We start from the raw sequence: 25,592 nt of genomic DNA on the forward strand, positions 1-25,592 counted from the left end.
ACCATACAATCTGACTCAGGTCACAGAGGAACACATACAGATGGGCCTTGAAAGTCTCCAGAGAAGGACACTCCACAGCCTAATCCAGTGGCCTGTGGCCCTTACAGTGAAGAAGTTCCCCCTTGTGCTGAGGTGGAACCTCTTGTGCTGCAGCTTACATCCATTGCTCCTTGTCCTATAAAGGGAGCAAGTGAGAAGAGCATGTCCCCTCCCAATATCATTTTACAATAGCTAAAATAACACTTCTTATCACAGACTAACTCAGGAACACTTCAGGACTGATCTCTGGTCAGACATTCTTTACCTTTTCAACTCCACCTATAGAGTACATTAAAAAAAAATAACAACCATACCTCAGTCATCTCTGATGTTAGAGAGCTGCAAAAACAGAACAGCTGCCCATCAAATACCACAGTATGAACTGATTGGAATTTGCATTGTGACTTTTTCAAACTGTGTCAGTCTACAATAAAAACTATTAAGACTTCTGTTTAATATCTTTAGCATTGATCTTGATGAGGAGATTGAGAGTATCCTCAGTAAGTTTGCAGATAGCAGCAAGTATAGAATCATAGAATTTTTAGGGCTGGAAGGAACCTCAAGCATCATCTAGTTCCAGCCCCTCTGCCGTGGACAGGCACACCTCACACTATATCAGGTTGCTCAGAGTCACATCCAGCCTGGCCTTAAAAACCTTCAGGGATGGGGCTTCCATCACCTCCCTGGGCAACCTGTTCCAGTGTCTCACCACCTTCCTAACTTCTTCCTAACATCCAATCTGAATCTACCCACTTCTAGTTTTGTTCCATTCCCCCTGTGGAAGTTTCAATATGGGTTTCAACAAGGCCAAGTGCTGAGCTTTGCACTTGGGCCACAAAAACTCCATGCAAAGCTACAGGACTGGTGCTGAATGGCTGGAAAGCTGCTCAGGAAAAAGGGACCTGGGGTTGTTGAACAACAGCCAGCTAAACAGGAGCCAGCAGTGTGCCCAGGTGGTCAAGAAGCACATTCTGCCCTGCATCAGGAATAGTGTGGCCAACAGGAGTAGAGAGGTGATGATGCCCCTCTTCTTGGCACTGGTGAGGCAGGACCTCCAACACTGTGTTCAGTTTTGGGCGCTGCGCTGTAAGAGAGACATTGAGGTGCTGGAGTGTGTCCAGAGAAGGACAATAAAGGGGAAGTTTAGGCTGGATGTTAGGAAGAAATTCTTCACAGAAAGAGTGATTGGCCAGTGGAATGGGCTGCCCAGGGAGGTGGTGGAGTCACCATCACTGGAAGTGTTTAAAAAGAGACTGGATGAGACACTTAGTGCCATGGTTTAATTGATTAGATGGTGTTGGATGATAGGTTGGACTTGAAGGTCTTTTCCAACCAGGTTAATTCTGTATTATTTCTCTCTACAAGTACCTGAAAGGAGATGGTAGAAAGGTGGGTGTTGATCTCTTCTCACAAGTCTCAACTGATTGGACAGGAAAAAATGGCACCAAGTTATGCCAGGAGAGGTTTAGGTTAGACATTAGGAAAAATTTTTTTACCAAAAGAGTTATCAAAGACTGGAACAGGATGCCCAGGGAAGTGGTTGAATCACCATCTCTGCATGTATTTAAAAGCTGTCCCAATAAAGTGCTCAAGGATATGGTGGTATAGTGGCCCTGGTACAGTTACATAATGGTTGGACTTGATGATTTTAGAGGTCGTTTCTAACCATAGTGATTCTGTGATTCTATTTGTTGTTTGCTTTGTTTGATTTCTGAAAGCAGTGGTGGGCATGCTAAGAGGTAGAGAAAGTAATGTGAAGACAGCTGTAGCCTTGTGCAGGAGGACTTTTATTTATCATCTGTATGAACTGGTAGTATCTGCTATGGCAGCTGTTTCTATTAATCTATAATACACAGTCAAATTTTATAATACATTCATGAAATGATTTTTCACACACCCTGGCATGAACACACTGTTTCTGAATGATACATTGAAGAGCCTTACAAAGCACACAAAATAGTGTGTTAGGCCCAGACTTCTAGTGTGACCCTAAAGCCCAAAATAACTGGTTTTGCTTTTCTCTCTTCTAACATTTCAAGACTTCACATACTCAGGATGAGGATCTCCATCAGAGTATGTGTGGCTCAGTTGGAAGCAAATGAAAGCTGTATTTACAGACAAAACTACAATCTACAATGGAATGCAATGAATATGTACAAATATACAGGAGTTACAATATTTACAGATATTTACAACTAACAAACAACACGAGAACCCCCCTGGTCAAAAGACCGGGGAAGCTGTCTCTCTGCCCCCCCACCCCCTGTCCAAAAGGGAGACAAGAGCAGGGAAAGTTGCTATTAGACTTAACCAAAACAGAGCAGCCAAAGTCAAGCAGAAGCAGGTTAGAATTTTTTCCAGAGCAATGAGGCAAGAAGAGATGAGAAGCCCCAGAATTGTTTTGGTACAACCAGTCTTGTGGTAGATAACTCTCCAATTAAATTGTTTAGAATTATCTCTGTTTTCCTTTTCACACCCAATAGTGATTGAATTACATTTTATTACTTTTCTGCTCAAGATCTGTGAAAAATTTTAAAGGCATGGCCTAAACCTACCACAGTATGCAATAATATATTATCAGTATGCACATCATTCTGCTTAAAGGAGACCATTAACTGAAGCTCTCATTAACATTTACAAAGCAAACCTCCTCATTAGAAGTGAGGAAGAAAAGGGCATGATATAATTTAATTAAGATTCCATCAAACCATAGCCAAATATGAAGGCAGAGAGTTGTGAACTGTAAATAGCATTATTATGTCATGGTTAGCTAATGTTCCACTAAGAATAGCAGCAAAGGTTACTCTTTTTTTTTTTGGTTTGTTTCTCAGGGTTCTCAAGGAACATCTTGGGGAACAAGAGGTGTCCATCTCATTGATTCTTGACTCTGTGGAGGAGGCAGACCTTGGGAATTACTCCTGCTATGTTGAGAATGGAAATGGACGCCGACATGCCAGTATTCTCCTACACAAAAGGGGTAAATATGCAGCTTTCCTTCATGAAACGGTATATTAGAGGGTTGTTAGTTTGTTGAGATTCTTTCTAACTGAAGCATACATTTTGTCTTCCTGTGATATTGAGACAATGATTTTTATTTTTTGTTCCCCAGGCATTTGTACAATTTTCAAAATCAAACAGAAATGTTGTTGGTAACTATGGCTGTCACTGGGAAAATATGGTAGCATCTTTTAAGTATAGTTGTACAAAAGATTCATTTAATAATTCATGAACTTTAATAAAGGCTCAGAAAAAAAAGAAAAAAGATAGTAAGCCACAGGTAATAAAGATGCAATAATTTTATATAAGAAATAAAGACAAAGATCAAAAAAGCCAAAAAAAAATGCATTCCACTTCCATCAGAAACGCCATCCAAACCTCATGCAAGGGGAGTTCCTGCATAGGCTGACTGAGGATATTTTCCCTCTATCACATTTGTTTAATGCCAACATTTCTGAAGTATCGTGACAGAAATTTCTAAGGATCTTCCTGTTTTTACTCACTGCTCACATCCCATAATTCCAGCCTTCCTAATGGCCACAGACATCTCCCAGGGAGGTAATTATGGAGAGGTGGAGAATCTCTTACAAAGCAGGTTCCCAGATCCACTTTGTTCACTTTACCTCCTGGAGGGTTCTCCAAATGCCTGGGCTTGATGCTCCCCACCTTCATGCAGTATCCTGCTGGTTTAAGAGAGCACAAAATAATCAGAATCAGTGTTTGTACTTCACTGTCATTACTGTGTTTTTTCAAGACTGTTTGTAAAGGTGAGCAAACTAGCTTCTTACTGTGGTGTTAAACTACTTAAGACACCTCAATTTATATCAAAGCAGTGATGTCTTCCCTAGTATTTAGCCTAGTAGTATCCACAGTCTAAGTTTAAAAGGAAGCCATAAATCAAGGTAGTGTGACTCATTTCTTTAAATGTGGGGTTTTGTGCCTCCACTTACTTGAATAGAATGAATTTGTAGCCATTTTTCTGAAATGTTCTGCTTAGCCTGGCGTTTGCCATATGTTCTTATATTTCCTGAGACAGGAAATAAATTGAACCTCAACCATTTACCAGCTAGTAGTCATACAGTCCTAATTCAGAGGTGTTCGAGCCCAGATCAGGAGCTTAATCCAACAAACACTGAAGTCCAGTAGCCTGTCTTTAATAAAGAAATCAGTGTGTGGATGTGATGGGTTGAAACTACCTAAAGCTACCACATTGGAACACTGAAAAGAAAGCATTTTTAAAGCTAAAGTTAAAACAAATACTGTATTAACTGAAGTGTATTAACAGATGTTTGCTGATGGTGAGTCCCCATTTTCCCTTCAAGCTCCAAGACTGACAATACGAATTCTGTTCTGCAATGATCAGCTTTTTAATCTAACAGTGTGCATGCATAGATTTTTCAAGGGTCTACGTTCCTTGCTTCATTTCTTTGAGAAATTGCTATGTCAAACACAGCACAGTGTGTGGTCTCCTGATGACATAGAATCATAGAATCAGAAAGGTTGGAAAAGAATTAAAGCATTTTTTAAAATAGTATTTAGCTAGATAGAGGACACATGAACAGATGTAACTATGGACTTGAATCCATACTTGCAGGACATCTTTTGTTTCATAAATCCACACCAGGAACATTTGTATTGCCTTCAGTGGTTGAAGGCTCCAAACCAAGTATCATAGAATCATAGGATCAGCCAGGTTGGAAAAAAATCTCAGAGATCATCAAGTCCAACCTATTACCTAATACATAACACCTCATGACAATTAAACCATGGCTTCAAGTGCCACATCCTATCCTTTATTGAACACCTCCAGAGACAGGGACTCCACCACCTCCCTGGGCAGCACATTCCAATGGCCAATTACTCTTTCTGTGAAGAACTTTCTCCTCACCTTGAGCCTAAGCTTCCCCTGGCACAGCTTGGGACTGTGTCCTCTTGTTCTGGTGCTGGTTGCCTGGGAGAAAAGACCAACTCCCACCTGCCCACAGCCACCTTTCAGGTAATTGTAGAGAGCAATAAGGTCTCCCCTAAGCCTCCTCTTCTCCAGGCTAAACAACCCCAACTCCCTCAGCCTTTCCTCACAGGGCTTGTGCTCGAGACCTCTCACCAGCTTCATTTCCCTTCTCTGGACACATTCAAGTATCTCAAATATACATGCTTAAGAGGAAGTAATCTCAATATTTGATTGACCTTACAAATAGTAAAAAGCCAAACACAGCAAAAAATTCTCTCATGCATTTATTTTTTCCCTCTACAAGTAGTGCTGATCTGAAATTGTGATTTTGAAACAAAATCTGTTCTGCTTCAAACAAGCAAAAGTTACCTGCTACAAGCCTGTTACATATTTTGCATGTTGACAACTGTTTCAGTGAAATGATAAATTAGCCATGACAGATAAAAATTGGAGCTAGTCTCTCAGGTCTCCTAGGAAGAGGAGATTTACGCTGTTTGCTTAGTCTCCTTCCATGTCACCATGACAACATTTCATTTTAGGTTTCCTTGTTTAGATCCACATTTAGACTCTACTAGGAATGAGTTAGTTGTTTATTAGCATCTGATTATTGGCTCATTAAAAAAAAAATAAAAAATTGGAACCTAACACTTAGGTAAATTTGTTTCCTGAACACCAAGGCAGAGATGTTAGTTTTGGGTGGGTTTTTTCAGCAGTATAAGCCAACAAATGTGCTGAATCTGGAAAGCTCACTGCATGCCTGAAAAAGACATTATAATCCCTCTTAAACTTCAAATGTGGCACATTATCACCAAGATCAGAAGGGAAAGGAAAGCAGAAAGTTTTGTTCCTGAACAAAGAATATTTCTGGCAAAAAGTATTTAGGGCTAATGGCTGTAATGGGGATTCATGCCAAAAATTTAACCTCTCCAAATATCCTTGCAACTGCGGCTTTGCCCTGGTCAATATATTCTCTGTAAACTTCAAATTCCCAGGGAAGCTTTTGGATATGCCTGCAGTTGCACAGGCCCTGAAAGGGCAAGAAGTTCAGAGTCTAAATCACTGGCAAAAACCTGGATGCATCATCCTTGTTCTTGCCACCAGACAACCCATCAGGGACACATACTTGCCTCACAGAAAAAACAAGCTGGATCCATCTGATAATGATCTGCATCACAGATGAGCTCCTGGCATATTCAGCCAGGTAGAGGGGGGCTTCTATTCTTGACACAACACTAGAATGGAATAACAGTCCTCTCTTTCTTGGAAAGAATTTCAGCTGAACACAGCTCCCCTCATTCCAGTGTGAGGTGTCCCTGCCCATGTCAGGGGGGTTGGAAATAAATGATCTTTGAGGTCCCTTCCAACCCTAACAGTTCTAAGATTCTGTGATTCTAAGTCCAACATCACTTGCACAGGAAAAGTGAATAGCCTTTGGGCATTTAGCACCAGGAGAAAGCCGGGCCCCCTGCCTCTAGCCCACATGCCATTTCTCTGAATCTTGAAGCCTCCGTTTTCTCCTGAGCGTCTTTAACTTTCTGACTGCCAGTTGAGAAAGCCTGTGATCTATGCTTTTGTGCAGTCAGCTAACCGTTTTTAGACACCTAACTTCCCTCAGACGCTGTGCGTAGGGAGCTTTTAACTCAGAGCTAAAAGCAGTAGAGCGTTTTAAGCACGCCACTGCCAATGCTCTTTACTTTTCAGATCCATTCCTACAAAAATTGTCCAAAAATAATGAGAAAAAAGTGAAGGATCAGACCTCAAAAGATTTAACTTACATTCCCTTCTCTCAACTGTTGGTCAAATCTCTATCACCTTTGCAATAATAATTTTTTCCCTTTTGTATGAGCAAAAGAAAAAAATTTTCTTGTTATAATCTAAAGCTGATTTTGTTACTTATTTGTGATTGCTACCATCTGTCATCTGTAGCAGTTACAGGCTAATCTTCAGCCAGGTAAAGGAACCTTCTAGGAAGTAATTTTAAGAGTGGTACTGGCAGAAGCTAAGCACAAAGTTATTAATGACAGACCACATACTGCAGATGATAAAGGAGTGGACTGTAGTCTATAACTCTACTTTTTCACAGGTTTTTAATCCAGGAAGACAAGCCCATAGTCTATCAATGTAGTAGGTAAAAATGTAATGCACAAGGAGAAAGCATGCTCTTCCACAGTGTCACAGATTGAAAAGTATGACTTTCATGCTGGGTCAAAGCTTTTGTAGTCTCATTTCACAGGATGACAGGATGTTAGGGGTTGGAAGGGACCTCTGGAGATCATTGAGTCCAACCTCCCTGCCAGAACAGGATCATAGAATCTGCTGCAGGTGGCACAGGAACTCATCCAGATGGGTCTTGAAAGTCTCCAGAGAAGGAGACTCTACACCCACCCTGGGGAGCCTGTTCCAGTGCTCTGTGACCCTTACAATAAAGAAGTTCTTCCTCATGTTGAGTGGAACTTCCTGTGTTGTAGTTTCCATCCATTGCCCCTTGTCCTGTCACAGGGTGCAAGTGAGAAGAGGCTGTCCCTTCCATCTTGACACTCAGCCCTCAGATATTTTTATACATTTATTAAATCCCCTCTCAGTCTTCTCTTCTCCATACTTCAAAGACTCAATTCTTATCTGCATATCCACAACTAAAACTGAAAAGCAAAAAGAAAGCAAAAAACCACCAAACAAACAAAAAACCCCACACCTATCTTGGCATCATTTTCTTATGTTATTGATATTATTTTAAAAGTTTCATAGTATAATTATATTTTCTGGGACACACACTGGACCTTAGAGCAGGTATTATACACTATGCATTTTATTTCACAGTATCTTCTACCTTTTCTTCCCATTTTCTTGGGAATCACCAAGGTTGGAAGAGACCTCAAAGATCATCAAGTCCAACCTGTCACCACAGACCTCATGACTAAACCATGGCACCAAATGCCACGTCCTGTCCTGGACATCTTCTATGGTTTGGGCTTGCTTTCCTCTGTCATAGGTGTTCTCAACAGGCATATACTTGGTCAAGTTTACCTTGCTAATGAGGGACAAATAAACCAACTTTTTTTTTTTTCTATTAGAATAATTTAATTATCAAATTCTGAATTGCAATTAATTCTGAATTTTCTTCAGTAATGGAATTACCAATGAGTGCCTTCAATTACAGTGTCATTCACATGGTAGTGTAAGTTTGTTTTAGTACTTAAGGACTTGAGTCTGTTAAGTTTTTGATCTCTGGAGCATTTTCAGTCACTAGGATATGATTCTGAACAGTGGAAATGATGAGTGACAATTAATACTTCAAAGATAAAAGAAGCAAGCTCTTTTCTACCTTCTGCAAAGTAAGTGCAGGTGCTTCAGCTCCCTTTGCCACAAAGCTTTGTTCACAATGAAATTTCTGAATGGGAGTTCTTCATGTGAGATATGAGAGCAATGAGTTTTATATATCAACTTCTGTTAGTTCGTTCTAACTACTTGAAAGTTCCAGAAAATCTTTGAATCTCAGTGGAAGTAAAACTATTGCAAAACTGTGACACACTTCATCAGTTAAGACCTTACATGTGTGTCTTCCAGCATATAAAGCATTCGGGTTTTATTCTGTACTGCAGGAAAAGTGTTTCTTAATTCTTCCTTGGGTTTTAGAATTTCAATTTAAATTGAATTTTATAGGAATCGATTTTTCATCCCCCTTCATCCACTGAAGAAGCCTTTATGTTGTCACTGGGTGGTGTAAAGTTTCAGTCACCCAAGAGGTTCATGCTGTAGGGCCAAAAGTTGAATATCACCTTCCTTCCTGTCCCAAACCTCACCAAAATAACTTTTCTTTTGCACTCAGTGTCATCTAAAATCAGGAAATTACTAAAAACTACTGCCTGACAGAAACTTTCAGAAGACTGTTTTCTTCATGAGCAAGGTTGTTGGTTTTTTTTTTAATGTAATGTCTAAGTGCAATTCTAACCTTGATTGGCAAGGATGAAAACATTTTAAAATGCAAATGTCACAAATCGTTCCCATAACCCATGCAGAGCTAAATTATTCATTAATGCTACCCCCATAAATAAATGTAAACAGTGTGGTTTATGATCTTACATCCTTAGAACTTGGTACACCATTTTTTTCCCCACATTTTAGCACCTCCCAGTGCTTCTTACATTCATTTCTTTCTAAAAGAAGCAATTGTGTGGGCTGTCTGATTTCTGTAGTGCAATAAGCAAATAGAAGGTCTCCTAATCAGTAAGGTTTTATTTAAGCCATACACGATTCATTTATTTAGGGAAGCTAACCAGAGTTTAATGCTATTGTGCACCATGACACAAGTGTAAACTGCCTTTAAAATGCAGTGTTGGGTATTTATATGTAGTAAACTTTAGTAACATCGCAGAATCTGTAATTTTTTTGGCCTTATCCTCTTCTGAGCTAATGTGCTGTTGGAGATAGTCAGTGTAATTATTCTCCTGCTGTGAACAGGTATCTTGCACTTCTCAGAAGAAATGAAAATGTCATCAGGAAGAATATACTTCTATCATGATAATTCACTGCCTCTATTCTAATAGCACTGGAAATCCAGCAGCACCAAAGCTCAGGCATGCTGCCTGTCATACTAATGAATAGGTTAACAAGCTCTCTGTCCTGTAGTTGCACACTTTTGTTATATGCATCTATATAATCCCCAATCCAAGTAGTTCTTTTTCAGAGAATATAGGTTATACGTCAGTCTAGAAAATCAAGTGGGATAACTAGGTGACAATAGTTCTAATAAATCAAACGAGACTGCTGCATTGAAAACCATGTTAAAAAAACCTGTGACTAAATTTTGCTACTTTAACTCAACTCTGCAGACACCTACAGGCATGCATGCCCCACGCTGGCAGAAAAAATACTCTTTGTGTTAAGAAGTTGTTTCATAATCGAGCAAATGAGCATCTCAAATTTGTTTATACTGGTGTCAGACGTCTTATTATCCTATAATATTCATCAGTAATTGTTCACAACATAAATGTAAAGCCCTCCTAAACAGATTTTTTTTGGCACATTAAAACAAGCAAGCAACATCCTAAAATGTAGAAAATTAATTTATATATACATACACACACACACACATATATATATATATGCATAATGGATACACATACACTATACAAAGCTGTGGTTCCGTATGCTATACTTTGGAAAGAACAATTGGTTTACAGTTGTGCATAAGAAGTCTTAAGGGGGGGGGGAAAGTACAAATGTCCCCATCTTTAAACTGTGAGAATGGATTTCTTTACTCCTGACCAAAACTTTGCTTATTGTTTACTTCTGATGGCTGAAATAAGATTCGGATGAGTGCTCCTGTATTAGTCAGCCTCTTTCTTCCTTTTGGAGAAACACATTCATTTAAAACCAAAGATTCAAGTTATAACACACTAGTCTTGCACTACTTGTCAGTATTTGCCTTCTTTACCTTCTTTCAAGTGTCATCATGAGAGCTTTAATCCTGTCTTCAACTACTCACCATCTAAATGTTGTTAATTATCCGTATCACACAGAACCAATCAGGTTGGAAGAGACCTCCCAGATCATCAAGTCCAACCGATCACCCAACCCTATCTAATCAACTAGACCATGGCACTAAGTGCCTCATCCAGTCCTTTCTTAAACACCTCCAGGGACATTGACACCCTCCATCCCACCCCCACCCCCACCCCCCCACCCCAACCCCCTCCCTGGGCAGCTCATTCCAATGGGCAATCTCTCTGTGAAGAACTTCCTTCAAAGATGAAGCCTAAACTTTCCCTTGCACAGCTTGAGACTGTGTCCTCTTGCTCTATTGCTGGTCTCCTGGAAGAAGTTAGTAATTAAGGTCTATGAAAGTATACCCAGGCAAACTGACAATTGTCTCTAAGCGAACCTTGTGACATTGTGAGTTGAACTGTCCAAGCACAGAATGGAAATGAGTTTAGGCCTCCAAGTTGCACAGATTTATGTATGCACTAAGCTGAAGCTCTGTGAATAGCCCTGTTGACTTCAGAGGGATTACTTATAGTCCATGAAGTTAAGCAATCTGCGTAAGTGATTGCAAAATTGAAACCTTAGTTAGACTGTAATTGGATTTTGAAAAAGGCTCAGAAATTGAATGCATAGCTATAAATCACATACCCTCAACAAGCTATAAATCACAGCAAAAAAAAGAATGTTTGAAATATAATTATTTTTCTTGGGAGCACAGTTTGTGTGTGAATTAATGAATAGAATGAGATTAATCTGAAATTACCACAGATCGTTAAATGCAAGGTCCCTGAAGCATATTGCGTAAGTCCAAAGATATGAATCTTTGGAAGACACTCTTTTATTTACTTTCTTGTTACAACTCCAGCTACTCTAAGTGAATTACCTGCATGACACAGTGAAAGGAAGGTTATCACATATTAAAGCCAGGTGAAAATCAGATATATATCTCCTATAAATATGTTTAATAATGTACCAGTATGGGTTGGGGACTGGAGAGCAGTGAAGGCAAAAGGGATCTGGGGTCCTGGTGGATGAAGGATGACCATGAGCCAGCAATGTGCTCTTGTGGCCAGGAAGGCCAATGCCATTCTGGGGTAGATTAGAAAGGGTGTGAGAGAGAGGATCTTCTCCCCCTCTACTTTGCACTGGTGAAGCCACATCTGGAATATTGTGTCCAGATCTGGGCCCCTCAGTTCAAGGAAGACAGTGAGCTACTTGAAAGAGTCCAGCACAGAGCCAGGAGGATGATTAAGGGAATGGAACATCTTCCATATGAGGAAAGACTGAGGGAGCTGAGGGCTCTTTAGCTTGGAGAAGAGGAGACTGTGAGGTGACCTCATCAATGTTTATAAATATGTAAAGGGTGAGTCCTGAGAGGTTGGAGCCAGGCTCTGCTCAGTGGTGCCCAATGACAGCACAAGGGGCAATGGGTGGAAGTTGAGGCATGGGAAGTTTCACGTAAATATGAGGGAAAATTATTTTACTGTGAATGTAACAGAACACTGGAACAGGCTGCCCAAGAAGGTTGTGGAGTTTCCTTCTCTGGAGATATTAAAAACTCACCTGCATACATTTGTGTGTGATCTGGGGTAGGTTATCCTGCTCTGGGTTGGACTGGATGATCTTTCAAGGTCCCTTCCAGGCCTTGAAATTCTGTGATTCTGCGAATAGTCAGGACAGATTCAGTATAAAATGAGTTTGTTTATTAGCAGCCATAAGCTATCAGATATTTGGAGAGGACATGTGCTTTGTTTTAATTAACCACCTCTTTCACTGACTTGCTTGACCAAAGCCTCCTGATACGGGGAAAAAGAAAAATATTGTAGCAATTGGTCAAAATGCTTGTAACAACTCTTGTTTTAAATCGAAGCTATTTATTCAGAAACCAATCTACTACTGCTGCTGTAATCAATGTGTTGTCCCTTGGAGTAGAATTGTTCCTGTGCTACTGGAGGACTATTGTTAATTGCCTGTAACTAAATGATTGCTGTGCTTCTGGATGTAACTCCCTGGCACTTGCTAATTTGTTGTGTTTAACAGAATGCCTGTCCCCCTAAGGGTTAGCCAAGTAATTTTCCTCTACTATTTCCTATATTCAGTTTCCGCTCCTCAAGGAGGGCCTGGTCTGTAATGTGCGCAACGCAACACAGAAGCTAAATAGATTTTAAAAGGTTTGCACTTTTTGCCTCTCCCCTCTGATGTGGAATTGTGCTGAAACTGAATGTTTTTTAGTGTATAGCCACCACAGGAAACGTGAATTTCAGCAGGAAAAACAGATCACACTTCAAAGGGAGTGTAATACCTTGCCATGGCAATTGTACTCAAATATCACAGTGCAAAAGGCAGAATGAAGCACCAGAAAAAAATGTTACCATGAAGGTAACTTAGCACTCTAAACTTTGTGTTACACTTTAACCTAGTTTAACAGTTGCTACATTATTATAGACATTGTGGGCATGCAGGTCACCAACACCCCTGGTGTTGGGAGAGGACCTTTCAGGAGTAACCCCTTCTATGGAGAAGTCAGAAACATGCTCCTCAGTTCTCTTGGGAAAACCAAAGCACAGAAATGTGGAATGGCTTTGGTCACCTGAGTGGCTGACAGCAGAAGCAGGACTGAGCCTTCTGCTCCTCACACCTTCAGTTCAGCACAACACAACACAGGCTAATGGCATTCCCATAATCCCAGCATCAGGTCAAAGCGAGCCAGTGCCCCTGTGGGGCAGGATGTAGCAGCCTAAGCTAAGGGGAGGTTTAGGCCGGATGTTAGGTAGAAATTCTTCACAGAAAGAGTGATTGGCCAGTGGAATGGCCAAACTGGTTAACTGGCACTTGGTGCCATGGTTTAGTAGTCATGAGGTCTTGGGTGCCAGGTTGGACTTGATGATCTTTGAGACATCTTCCAACCTTCTTGATTCTATGATTCTATAATTCTGTATTCTGCTAAATGTACCCATGCACACAACCAAGAGCAGGGAGATCGGACCTCAGAGATTACTACAGAGTCTGTATTCCGTATCCTGCAGACACATTAACTTGAGGCCTGAAAGGAAACAGCTTGGTGTGGCACTGTGCCCGGGCCAGTCTCTCACCTTCCATGGCATTGCACAGAAGTGCCTGTCCCACTTTAGCACTTTGGGGGTTAGCTCAGGCATGTGCAGGACTGTGTGTAAGGATGCAGCAGTCTGCTGGGCTAATCATTGCTCCTCTCTGCCTCTTGAACCAAGACAGAGAGTGAGTATGTGCTGATAAATGTCCAGCATGGAGGAAAATAGAAGCTTACCGCGCTGTATGGATAGAGCATGAAACTTTACAGACACATCTCTAAGGAAGAACCACCTTACCCTCATGATCACAGCTGATCATGATGGGCTTAGCATCAACAGATGAAAAGGCGATTTCTAGTATGTTTCAGGGTGACTTAGAGAATGTTGTTGCATGCTTTGGTTACCTGATCTTAGGATAGTTTCATGTGTGTTCAGATAGACTTTACTGAAGTAAAAATATAGGCACTAACTTGACTTATTTTATGGAGAATAAGATAGCTGAGAGAGGACTGTGGTGGCACAAGTAATACCATGCATTAGTCTGATTTCCAGTATATTTTAGGAAAACTGATGAGTGCCTACAGATTCCACCCCACCCCACCCCACCCCCATTTAATCTCAAAGTCATTAATTTAGGAAAAACTTTTGTTTTCCAGTTGTAAAGTTTTTTCCTTGCCTGTAATGAATCATAACAGCAGGCACATAGAGTATGTTCTACCTAGCAATCCAAAACATTAAAACTTTTCTTCTAGTTACCATTGAACAGCTACATCACCTACAGTACAAAAATGATAAACAGGGGATAGCAAACCAGTACAGACTAATTTCCATTTCAATTTTTACTCTAAAATTGAAGTGTATTACTTGCCTCTAAATAACAAACAAACAAACAAGCCCTAAAATATAATTGTTGAATATTATAATAACATTTCCCTCTCTGGACCAGGAAAGTATCAAAAGCTGGGAATGACTCTGTCAGTCTTAAAAATACCTAACACAAAGGAGTTTCCAGCACAGTTTTGGAGAGAATGACATGGAATATAAATTCCTTTTTATTTTATTTTATTACAGCTTTAGTGTCTTCTAGAGAGCAATGAAAACCTTTTACAGTTGCCTCAAAACAATAAAAATGTGTGATTTTCAGTAGGCAGAGTCAAAGTAAATGGAATTGCCACTATTTTCTCTAACCTTTTAGTTCTATGATTGAATTATATTGTGCTGGAATAGCATATCTGCATAACCATACATAAAAATAAAAGGTTGCTTCCTGCTCCACTCAGATGCAAGTTGCCCACTAGAAGAGGATATTGTGCAAATAACACAGAACTGAGCTTTCTCCAGCACAGATTTTTATCAAGCAAATTGCATACCTTAGGTTTCCAAAAACTGACTTCTTGGCATTCCTCATTATTGAGTGATGTTGGAAAGGACTGGGTGGTCTCTCTACAACTATCAGAAGGGAGGTTAGAATGAGGAGGGGGCAGCCTCCTCTCCTTGATGACGAGTGTCAGGACTGGAGGAAATGGCTACAAGCCATACCAGGAGAAGTTTAGGCTGGATATTAGGAAATATTTCTCCACTGAAAGTGTTCACAAACATTGGAATGGTCTGCCCAGCATATTGGTGGTGTCACCATCCCCGGGGGTACTCAAGCAGCCTGTGGACCTGGTGCTTAGGGGTGTGATTTAGTGTTGACTCCCCAGGGCTGAGTTGAAGATTGGACTAGATGATCTTGGAGATCTCCAATCAGATATATTCTATGATTCTGTCTTGAGATTTGCCATCTCAGATTTCAGATTAAAATATTATTAGCAATGCTCTTCCTCTTCCCACCCTCCTTTTTAAAAACATTGTCACTCTGGGCTGAGGTTGAAGGTGTTTAGGAGGAGACTTGATGGAGTGCTTGGTTGCATGGTTTAGTTGATTAGGTGGTGTTGACTGATAGGTTGGATGCAATGATTGTGAAGGTCTCTTCCAACCTGGTCTGGTCTATTCTATTCTATTCTATTCTATTCTATTCTATTCTATTCTATTCTATTCTATTCTATTCTATTCTATTCTATTCTATTCTATTCTATTCTATTCTATTCTTCAATCAATAAGCAAGTGAAATGCAGCAAAAACTTGAAGTCATCTAGCTGTGTCAGCTTCCTTGATCATACCACAGTTAAAACCGAGGAAGGTGAAGGCCATGATGCTATATTATTCATGCACTGATAAGTGGCCCCACAAAGAATACTTCTGCTGGTAGACACAGCCGCATTTGACCAGAGTCCCTGTCCTCAGGAATAGAGATCTTTGACAATGATCTCAACCCATTGTGTGAGTCTTCAGTGGCAGAGTGCAGCAGAGACACCAAAGGGTCTAAAAGGGAATGTCAGAACAGATAAATGAGGATGTTTTCTGCCACTGGCAAAATGTGTGGAATAAAGATGAACTACACAACATTAGGAAGCTGTGTCGAAGATATTAACACGTAACTGAGATGTGAGATTGTGGGATTCTTTGGGTAACTTATCCTCACATCTCACAAGTCTTATTTTTATAAAACTTTAAAATTTTATGTTGGAAAACAAAAATTTAAAATATCAAATTCTTAGTGTAATCCAGGAGACTGAACTCATCTTATTTGTGTGTGAAATAAAAGACTGGCTGTGTTTGCATCCTAGTCCCCCAAAAAAGAAATATTCACCTCTGCTTTCACTGTAAGTAGAATATAAAGCATTTATCTCTGTAGAGCAAAGTGTGATCTATCTATCTAGAGAGAGAAGGAAGTTATCAAATATCTGTTATATATTCTCTCTCTCTCTGACACACACACATCCCAGCAACTGTTATTTTGAAAATGAGCAGTGCAGATGGAATTTCCAGATGAAATTACCAGAGGAAAACCAAGTTCCTTAAAGGAAAACAGAACAAAACTAAAACCAAAACAAAAAACTCTGAACAAGCAAACAACCAAAACCAAACAAACAAAACCACAGCCAAACAACACAAAACAAACCAAAACCCACAGTATGGATTAGGTATCTCTTCAAGGGTCCAATAAAGAAACAAATACATTGCATCATTCATTATTTCATTTTAATATTTAGCATACTTTTAAGGTCTGCTGCTGACCTTTCTCTGGTTTGAAATGTGCTTGTTATTGCATTTTGTAATTCTTTGCAGAGCTGATGTACACAGTTGAGCTTGCTGGTGGGCTTGGTGCTATTCTGCTGCTGCTTGTTTGTTTAGTGACTATCTACAAGTGTTACAAGATAGAGATCATGCTCTTCTACAGGAATCATTTTGGAGCTGAAGAACTAGATGGAGGTAAGGCAGCTTCTTATTACATTTCTAAATATGTCTAACTTTCATTTCTCTCCACCAAGGTCCAAACTTCATTTCAGTTCAAGATATGTTAACAACTGCAATTTTTATTTCTCACTGCATTAAGCAATGATTTGAATATACATTACTCATTCAGAACATTAGCTGCAGTGATTGCTGAGCTGATGATGTATGTGATGCTCTCTGGAGCTCCAGAAGACATCTATGTCTTCTAGAATTTTATTCCCAACACTGAATGTGAATTACCATCATCAATGAATTAAAGATTTTCACTTTCTGTCAGTACTGAAAGCTGGCTTCACTTCTCCATAAGCTAGGGAGTGTCTTCCCTAATTATATTTGTCAAATAGGTAGAGGTTGAAGTGAATCTCAATTTACTGCTTGTTTAAACTGATCAGTTTCAATAAACTGTTCCCAGTGTCTGGGAATGTACCCAGCAGTTCATTTTCTTGAGTTCATTTACTGAATCACTGAAAGCACAGATAATGGTCATTGAAGTGGTACTGTGATTCAAGGAAACCCAGCCTAAACAAAAGCAATATGCAATGTGTACATTTTATTTTCCTCTCTTTTTAAGCACTGAAGGAAAAGGACTTTTTTTTAACCTCTAGCCCTACTAATCAAAACTGCTGATGAATGACAAACTGGTATGAGCAGTGAGCTCAGATTACTTAGGTTTGGTTTCCTGGGTCAGAGTTCCTCATAGTTTGCGTTACCACATCTTTGATGACAGAACCTTCTTTTTTACTGAAATACTAATAAAAGTTATTTTACAGTTCAAACTAATAGCCTACTGACATTAAAATAAACAAGAGCTGGCCAAATCTGTCACCTATAAGAGAAGAGCAGCATCAGAATTGGAGCTCCTTATACAAGGGAAAGACTTCCATAATAAGATCACTAGGGAATGACCCACTTCTGCTTCCCATCTGAAAATGCACAGGGATTCAAAATAGAAAATGCTTAGAACAAGTCATCCAAGAACATTAGAACATTTTGTATGATTTTGCTGGATTTACAAAAAAAGGATACATTAATATAACAGCTTGGGGTGGGGGGGAAAGTGGGGGGAATGCTGAGGGGGAGGTGAGGCAAACAGGTTATTCTACCTGTTTTACAGAGGAAGAACCTGAGGCCCAGAGGGACTGTGACTCATGGAGGATTTTGGCAGATACTTTTTTTTTCATAAACTGAGATCCTCTCTTGTCCACAAAGCAGCTCCCAATGTAAATGGGCAGGCTTACTTGCATGAATTGTGTGAATTTAATTATCTTAATATGCCATTAGGCAGTGATAATTTCATTAATATTTATTTAAATAGATGCAATTTAATGTTTTCTTCCATGGTATCTGTCAGTAGTTCTTACTTTTACATCTGTTACTTACTGTTATCTCAAATCTTTCCAAATCCTTTGCAAAATTATTCTACCAGGTATTACATGCTTCTCTCTCTCCCCTCCCAAACATTGGTCACTTGGGAACAACAATACGTTAATCACATATTTTAAACAATAAAAATCTGACCTCTAAAGAATACTGTTCTGGTACTGAAAAGGGGGAAAATCTATATCCATTCAGTTTATCCTTCTGAGCAATGATCATAGAATCAACCAGGTTGGAAAAGACCTCAGAGATCATCAAGTCCAACCTATCACCTAACACCTCCTGACAACTAAACCATGGCTTCAAGTGCCACATCCGATCCTTTTTTGAACACCTCCAGTGATGGTGACTCCACCACCTCCCTGGACCAGCACATTCCAGTGGCCAATTACTCTTTCTGTGAAGAACTTTCTCCTCACCTCGAGCCTAAACTTCCCCTGGTGCAGCTTGGGACTGTCCTCTTGCTATCATTGTTAAGATAAAGCATAGAGTCTCCTCAGATGACCAATGCAAGCACTGGCAGCTTGGGTGTTTAATGACAGGAATATAATAATAATAATTATAATAATTATAATATTCCCAAAGGAAATCTGTAGCTTCTGCTGATTCAAATATACTGGCAATGTGCATAAAACCAATTGTGCCAGTGAAGCTTGTGCAGCTGGACTTCTGCCTTTTCCACTGGCACTCTTGCAAAAGCAAGAAGACAGAGAAAATGCCCCACAGAAGACCAAGCCACAGCTTGTGTAGAAATAAATTGCAGACATACATTCAGATCCTCTCCTTTGGCTTAGTTTGTTACTGAAAAACAGAAAATGTTGAACTCAAAAATCTTCTCCTAACTGCCTCTCCTGCAGTGCAACAGCAAAGCACCCACATAGTATTCATAATTTATACCATGTTCTGTCACACTTTGGGACAGCATGTAGATAAGCAAACATCAAAATATCACAGCCCTTTTTTTCTTTTGGTGTGTGTGGCCTATATTGTACCCGGAGAGGATTTGAAACCCTTTAAATGAGGGCCAATTAACATTTTCATTTGAAAATCTCTTTTAAAATGCAATGCTTCATTTCTTGCCTGATCAGAGAACAAGCCTTTCAGGATGTCAAATCTCATTGCAATCTCTCTTTCCTTTCCAAGGTTTAGACACATCAGTTTTTCTCAGGCTAACACACTCCTTTATGTAGGAGGCATGGAAAAATTGTGAGAAATGTTAGAAAACAAAATATTTAACCCTTACAATTAATGCAGCTTACTTTTTTTAACTTTCTGTAGAGGTACTGAAGATTCAGCAAGTGATCACAGCTGCTGATCCCTCATTTCTCTAGCTTGCAGCTTTGAATTTCACACAGACTCATAGAATTCTTAGGGTTGGAAGGGACCCCAAGGATCAGCCAGTTCCAAACCCCTCTGCCATGGACAGGGACACCTCACACTAGATCAGGTTGCTCAGAGCCACATCCAGCCTGGCCTTAAAAACCTCCAGGGATGAGGTTGGAGACCAGGATGTGGTGCAGGACAGTGTTGAAAGCTTTGCTCAGGTCCATCTTTTTTCTCATCCTGGGGATGAGACTCTCTATCTGTTTTCTCATCTCCTCTCCAAACATTTTACCTCAGTCTCACTTTTATTGTCTCCTGGGAATAGGTAATGAAGCACCCTTTTTGTGTTTTCAGGGTTAATTCCCTGCCTTTTCAGCTAAATCAGAATGTAGTCAAATCTGTCTCACATTTTACCGTCTTTCCTTCCAATCTGTGCCTGTGCTTTTCAGCTGACTGGAAGCTGACTCCACATCAGGAGTCTGCATGATGGACCCCATGTTGTATCCTTTGTCATGGAGCAACACAATGTACTGGTTAGGCAGGGGACATCACTGTGAACATTCAACAGTTCCATGGGAACTGGAGCACAGGGGCAAGAAAACTCCAAGCCTTGGCAAAACAGCAGCTTTTTCACCTGCAGGTGTACGGCATGTACTTGAATCTCAGAAGTATAACTTACCACTACCAGTTTGGGGGTCAAAACCCTCCAAATCCATTTATACAGAGAACTTCAGTTCAAGATCTTCCCACGTACATTAAGAAGATGATATCTGGAAGTGGCATACAAACAAAGAAATATCCAGTATTACTTGAAAACAACAAAATTGTCCAAAATAGATAGCTCATTGAGTACTTCTGGGCTCTGAAGATTGTTAAATGTCAGGCAAGTGTCAGGCAAGTATACTGAGGGTAGATCCAGAAGTCTACACATGACAGGGTGAATACCATTGGACATGGTCAGACAGGCAAAATTCCAGTTTCAAAGGAAAGAGCATATGGTACATTTAGCAGTAGAAATGGTTTGCAGGCACCAGCCCCTACCTGGGTACATTGATAACTATTTCAGTTGGTGGAAGCTTTTGTATGGAGGAATTAGTAAGCAAGGGGTGAACACTGTCATTAAAAAGAAGACATTTTACAGTAAGAGGCTGGCATTAAAACTGACAAGAATAAAAAAGTAGCAATTAAAGAGAAAGTCTGAACAAATGCTATGAAAAGTTTTCAAATGAATTTACATAAACATCCTTTCTCACAGCCAGGCTGGCGAGAATTTAAGGTTTAGACTCAAGAACAAAACACCCTGTAGGCAAATGATACCTAGAAAGTGAGATCACAATGACCTTTGGTGCCTTTACATCCCGTTCCATCAGCTCTTTCTACAATGTTGGATAGGAACTCTTGGTGGTATCCATGATGTAATCTTAGCTTTCTTTATCAATGAAATCCTGGTGAACTAAAGAAAGGTAAGCATCTGTGCAACTGGCGTGCAGGCAGGGAAGGCACCTGGAAGCCAGGGCTAAGGAATTCCTGAGTTTCACTTGCAGTTCTGCAGATTGATGCTTTCCCTGTGCTCATCACTGATGAAATATAACAAAGTGCTCCTCATGTGATTAAAACATATCCTTGCTGAGCTCTCTACATTTGTGAAGTTTTGGTTGGATTTTGTACATGACATCTATAGTAGCTGTTTCCTGGCTGAAATGGTTGCACTTTCACAGAACCACAGAATCACAGAAACATTCAGGTTGGAAAAGACCCCCAGGACCACCAAGTTCAAGCAATAACCCTACTCTCCAAGGTTCACCCCCTAAACCATATCCCCAAGCACCACACTAAGATACAAGTTTCTACTGCTTGCTGAAGCAGATCAATGCTCAAATTACAGGACTGATGAAAGCTTCTGTCTTGAATTCTCTGTTGCACCTGAAAGTCCTTAGATCATCATTATTTTTGTTCTTTATTATTATTTAGCTGCAAAAAAAAAACCCCAAAAACTAGCATGTTCATGGACTGACCTGTGGGATTGCCCAGATAATATTTTATTAACTGTACAAGACAAGAACAGGTAAGAAGTACTTCCTTCTCTGCAGCAAGGAAAGGCAATGCTTTGAGACTCTTAATTTTCCGGTGTGACTTAGTCAGTAGCTTTCAAATATCAATTTTTACCAATGGTTTAGATACCACCAAAGCACTTGTGTTAATGATTATGCCGTGCAGGTAGAGCTAGACTGAAATTACTGCTATGTTAGTGACTGTGCAATTACAGATTCTTCCCTGGGGACCCATAGCATAAGTCTGCAACAGCAGCCTCTCCACTCTGTGTGTATTCCTTGCGGCTATTGGCAAACTGTGGCAATAAGAAATCCTGCTCTATGAATACCAATTTCAAATTCTATTAAAATCCCATTTAGAAAAAAATGCAAGTTCCATCTTTCTGTATATTACTGGTTACAAAAAAAAAAAAAAGAAAAAAAAAAAAGAAGTATTTTCCTCTTATTTAATTACAATTTTATTGCTGGAGAATTGCCTCTTTTAAGTATGCTTGTTTGTGTATTTACATCAAACAGTAAAATCTCAGTTTATATCTCCACTGAATATGGGATTTTTTAGATTTTGACCTTGAAGCTTAGTAATTCAAAGAAAAAAATCCTTTATTTTCTCTCTTCCTGTTTTATGGGATCTAAAATGAATGTGTTATATATACACTTCTATATTACATATGTATAATCCATGCATAATACACACACCTCTATATTACATATGTATAGTACATGCATAATATATACACCTTTATATTCCAAATTAATAGGCTCTGGCAGCCTGATCTAGTTGAGGATGCCCCTGCTTATTGCAGAAGCGGTTGGACTAAATGACCTTTGGGGCTCAGACTAGATGACCTTCAGGGGTCCCTTCCAACCCAGAACATTCTATGATTAGCTTTTTATAGTGAGGTCAAGATGTAAGCAGAAAAAAAGAGACTGCCGTATTTAAATCAATGAAGGCTGAGATATCCCCTGTTTCTCAACTCAGTCAAACGGTTCTAAGATTTGAATTTTCATTTTTTTAGAGACCAAACACATTACAGGTTTCAGAGGCAGGTGAGATGAACGCAGCATGTTGGCATCTGATTTCACAGAACTTAGACAGAATATGTTTCCAAGCCATTTTGCCTTGAACTTTTTGGTTGGTTTGGTTTATATTTATTTTATATTATATTGTTTTATTTTGTTTTGTTTTCTTTTGTTTTTATAGTGATTTACTGAATTTTCCACTGCTTTTGCCTAGATCAAGGCTGTCTTAGCTCCAGTTTTCAACTTAACCCAGTTATATGGTACAAGTACTGTCACTGAGATCAATAGAAATAGGCATAAATTTAATCCTGTATGTTATACAGGAAAGTAGGTGCTTTTTTGAATTAGGACAGTTCAGGTGTCACTAAGCTGATCCCTTCCATATATGTCAAATACATGGAAGGCTGTCCAGCAGGTCTAGGGAGGTTCTTCTACCCCTCTATTCTGCCCTGGTGGGACCAGATCAGGAATACTGAATCCAGTTTTGGGCTCCCCAAAGACTTTCTGGAGCAAGGGAGAGCCATGAGGATGATTAGGGAACTTGAGCACCTCCTCAACAAAGACAGACTGAGAGACCTGGGGGTCTTTAGTCTTGAGAAGACTGAGAGGGAATCTGATCAATGTGTATAAATATCTGAGGGGTGGGTGTCAGGTGGAGGGGGCCAATCTCTTTTCAGTGGTGCAGAATAGTAAGACAAGAAACACCATGAAGAGAAACTTCTTTACAGTGAGGGGGACGGAGCCCTGGAACATGCTGCCCAGAGAGGTTGTGGAGTCTCCTTCTCTAAAGACTTTACAAACCCAGCTGGATGTATTCCTGTGCAGACTACCCTAAGTGATCCTGATTTGGCAGGGAGGTTGAACTCTGGAGGTCCCTTCCAACCTCTAAGGTACTGTGATGCTGTGAATTATGAGGGTCCTATTTCTTCAATGGTGAGTGTCCAAGAAGGACTCTGTCCTTTCTGCCTTCAGTCTTGCTCCATGAGTTCCTAGTCCAGTTCCAGAATCTTGCTCTTGAATCCAGTTCCTCTCTACCTCTGAGTCCAGCCTGGGACTTCCCTGCCTGCCCACAGCATCAGTGGTGATGGTGACTAATTACCATTCCAGAGTGTTAGGTTCAATAGTGGGTTTATATATGTACATATAGATGATGATGATGATGATGATGGTGATGATGATGATAATGTTATATTTTGTTATTATTTTCATTATTATTATTTTCATTATTATTATGAAGCCATGGTTTAGTTAGTAATGAGGTGTTAGGTATTAGGTAATAGGTTGGACTTGATGATCTCTGAGGTATTTTCCAATCTTGTTGATTCTATGATTCTATGATTTTCATTAATGTTTTCATTATTATTTTCATTATTTTTAGTTTTCCAGTTCAGAAGTCTCTTGCCCTTATTATCTTGCTCTCTCAACTGAGTAAACCAGAATTAGAGTACCTGGACAATTTATCAGAGCTCTGGTCAAGCCCCATGTTAGGTACCACTAAACAACTGACAATTAGAGTAAGATTTGCTATGGAATATGACATTGTGGGATTTCTTTTTATTCTGAACTATTGATCTACGTTGTGCTAAAACATATCCTACCAGCTGAAAATCAGTTTGTCTTCAACTTGGACATGACTGAAAACAGGAAAAATGCTCAAGAGCAAAGGGCTTGAGAGCAAAGCCAAGGTCCTCATGTGTCTGTGCAACATGGTCAAGAGACTGGAAAGATGTGAGCCCCATTTCCCAGAGTTTGACTCCATTGTAAGATCATAGAATCATAGAATTGTCAGGGCTGGAAGGTTCAGGTTGCTCAGAGTCCCATCCATCCTAACGTTCAAAACTTCCAGGGATGGGGCTTCTACCACCTCCCTGGGCAACCTGTTCCAGTGTCTCTTCAAAGATGTGGATGTCTGGAGGCTCTCGTGTCTCCCTCTCAATCCATTGGGACAACACTTTAAAAAAAACATGAATTAAACTGAAATCACACAAGCAAAACAAAGGCATATGTGACCATCCCCTGTGTATCCCAGGCATTTCACATTTTGCAAATTGCCTGCTCATGTCAGTATGTCAGCCCATCAGATTAACAACATTACCACATAAGGTGATTCTGCTGTAAAGAGAGCTTTTTAATTCCCATCAAAGTTGAAAAAAAGTCACAACAGATGGGAAGTACAATTGTTCAAAGAAACCACTGTGCTAATGCATCTGATTTTTTTCCAAACCAGACTACACATATTGCTGGACTGAACTGAAATAAATTCATGACTGCCTGAACCCATGTCTGCAGACAGACTCTAGGTCTTGGTCATTATCGGTCCTACAAATGCTGTTAAAACTAGGGAACTAGTGTGAAAACAAATGTTCTGGGCAATACAGGATAATGCAGTTGTAGTCAGTGGGAATGCTGGAACCTCCATAGTATGAAAAATGTGTCTTTCAAATAAATGTATTAGTGTGGTATTTACCTATGCAGGAAACCAGAGGCACAGCATGAAGAATTTTCCCTCTAAGTAAGAATATGCAAACCATCTTAATAGACAATACCCTAAGCCTGTAAAGAAGTTTGAACACTGTGTTATTTCATATTATTTAGCTATTTAAGGAATTATACATTCTCATCTTACTCAAAGACTTGCAACAGAACAGCACTGCTCTCAAGCAGTACTATGGTGGATAAGCATTACTAAGGTGACCACAGAAAATGGTGCTGCCACATCATCATTTTGTTGGGTTTTTGTAATTTCCCCATGCACTTCTTGACCTTCCTGTGTGTAAACTTGGTTCCTGGGTTAACACTGTGATACCAGAGAAACAAAAACCTGCTGTGTAATTTCCCTTTCCCTCATACTTGATCCATTTGGTGTTATTTGCTTGTCTATATTATCAAGGACTATGGTTTCACAAATACTCTGAAGCAAAGTAGCAGAAAGAGAACTACAGAAGGTAGTGCTTCTCTATCTTAGTT

At 39.8% G+C, this 25,592-nt stretch overlaps 1 protein-coding gene across 1 annotated transcript in view; it reads left to right on the top strand.

Moving 5' to 3' along the window:
- The window catches only part of IL1RAPL1 (interleukin 1 receptor accessory protein like 1), a 676,185-nt gene that overhangs the window by 646,515 nt on the left and 4,078 nt on the right, over positions 1-25,592 (top strand). Inside the window, exons 8-9 of the mRNA XM_054166029.1 lie at positions 2,871-3,016; positions 16,687-16,830. Coding sequence (XP_054022004.1) covers positions 2,871-3,016; positions 16,687-16,830 — 290 coding nt within the window. The remainder of the gene's footprint in view (positions 1-2,870; positions 3,017-16,686; positions 16,831-25,592) is intronic.

Source organism: Dryobates pubescens, chromosome 12, assembly GCF_014839835.1.
Source record: "Dryobates pubescens isolate bDryPub1 chromosome 12, bDryPub1.pri, whole genome shotgun sequence".
Taxonomy (NCBI): Eukaryota; Metazoa; Chordata; class Aves; order Piciformes; family Picidae; genus Dryobates; species Dryobates pubescens.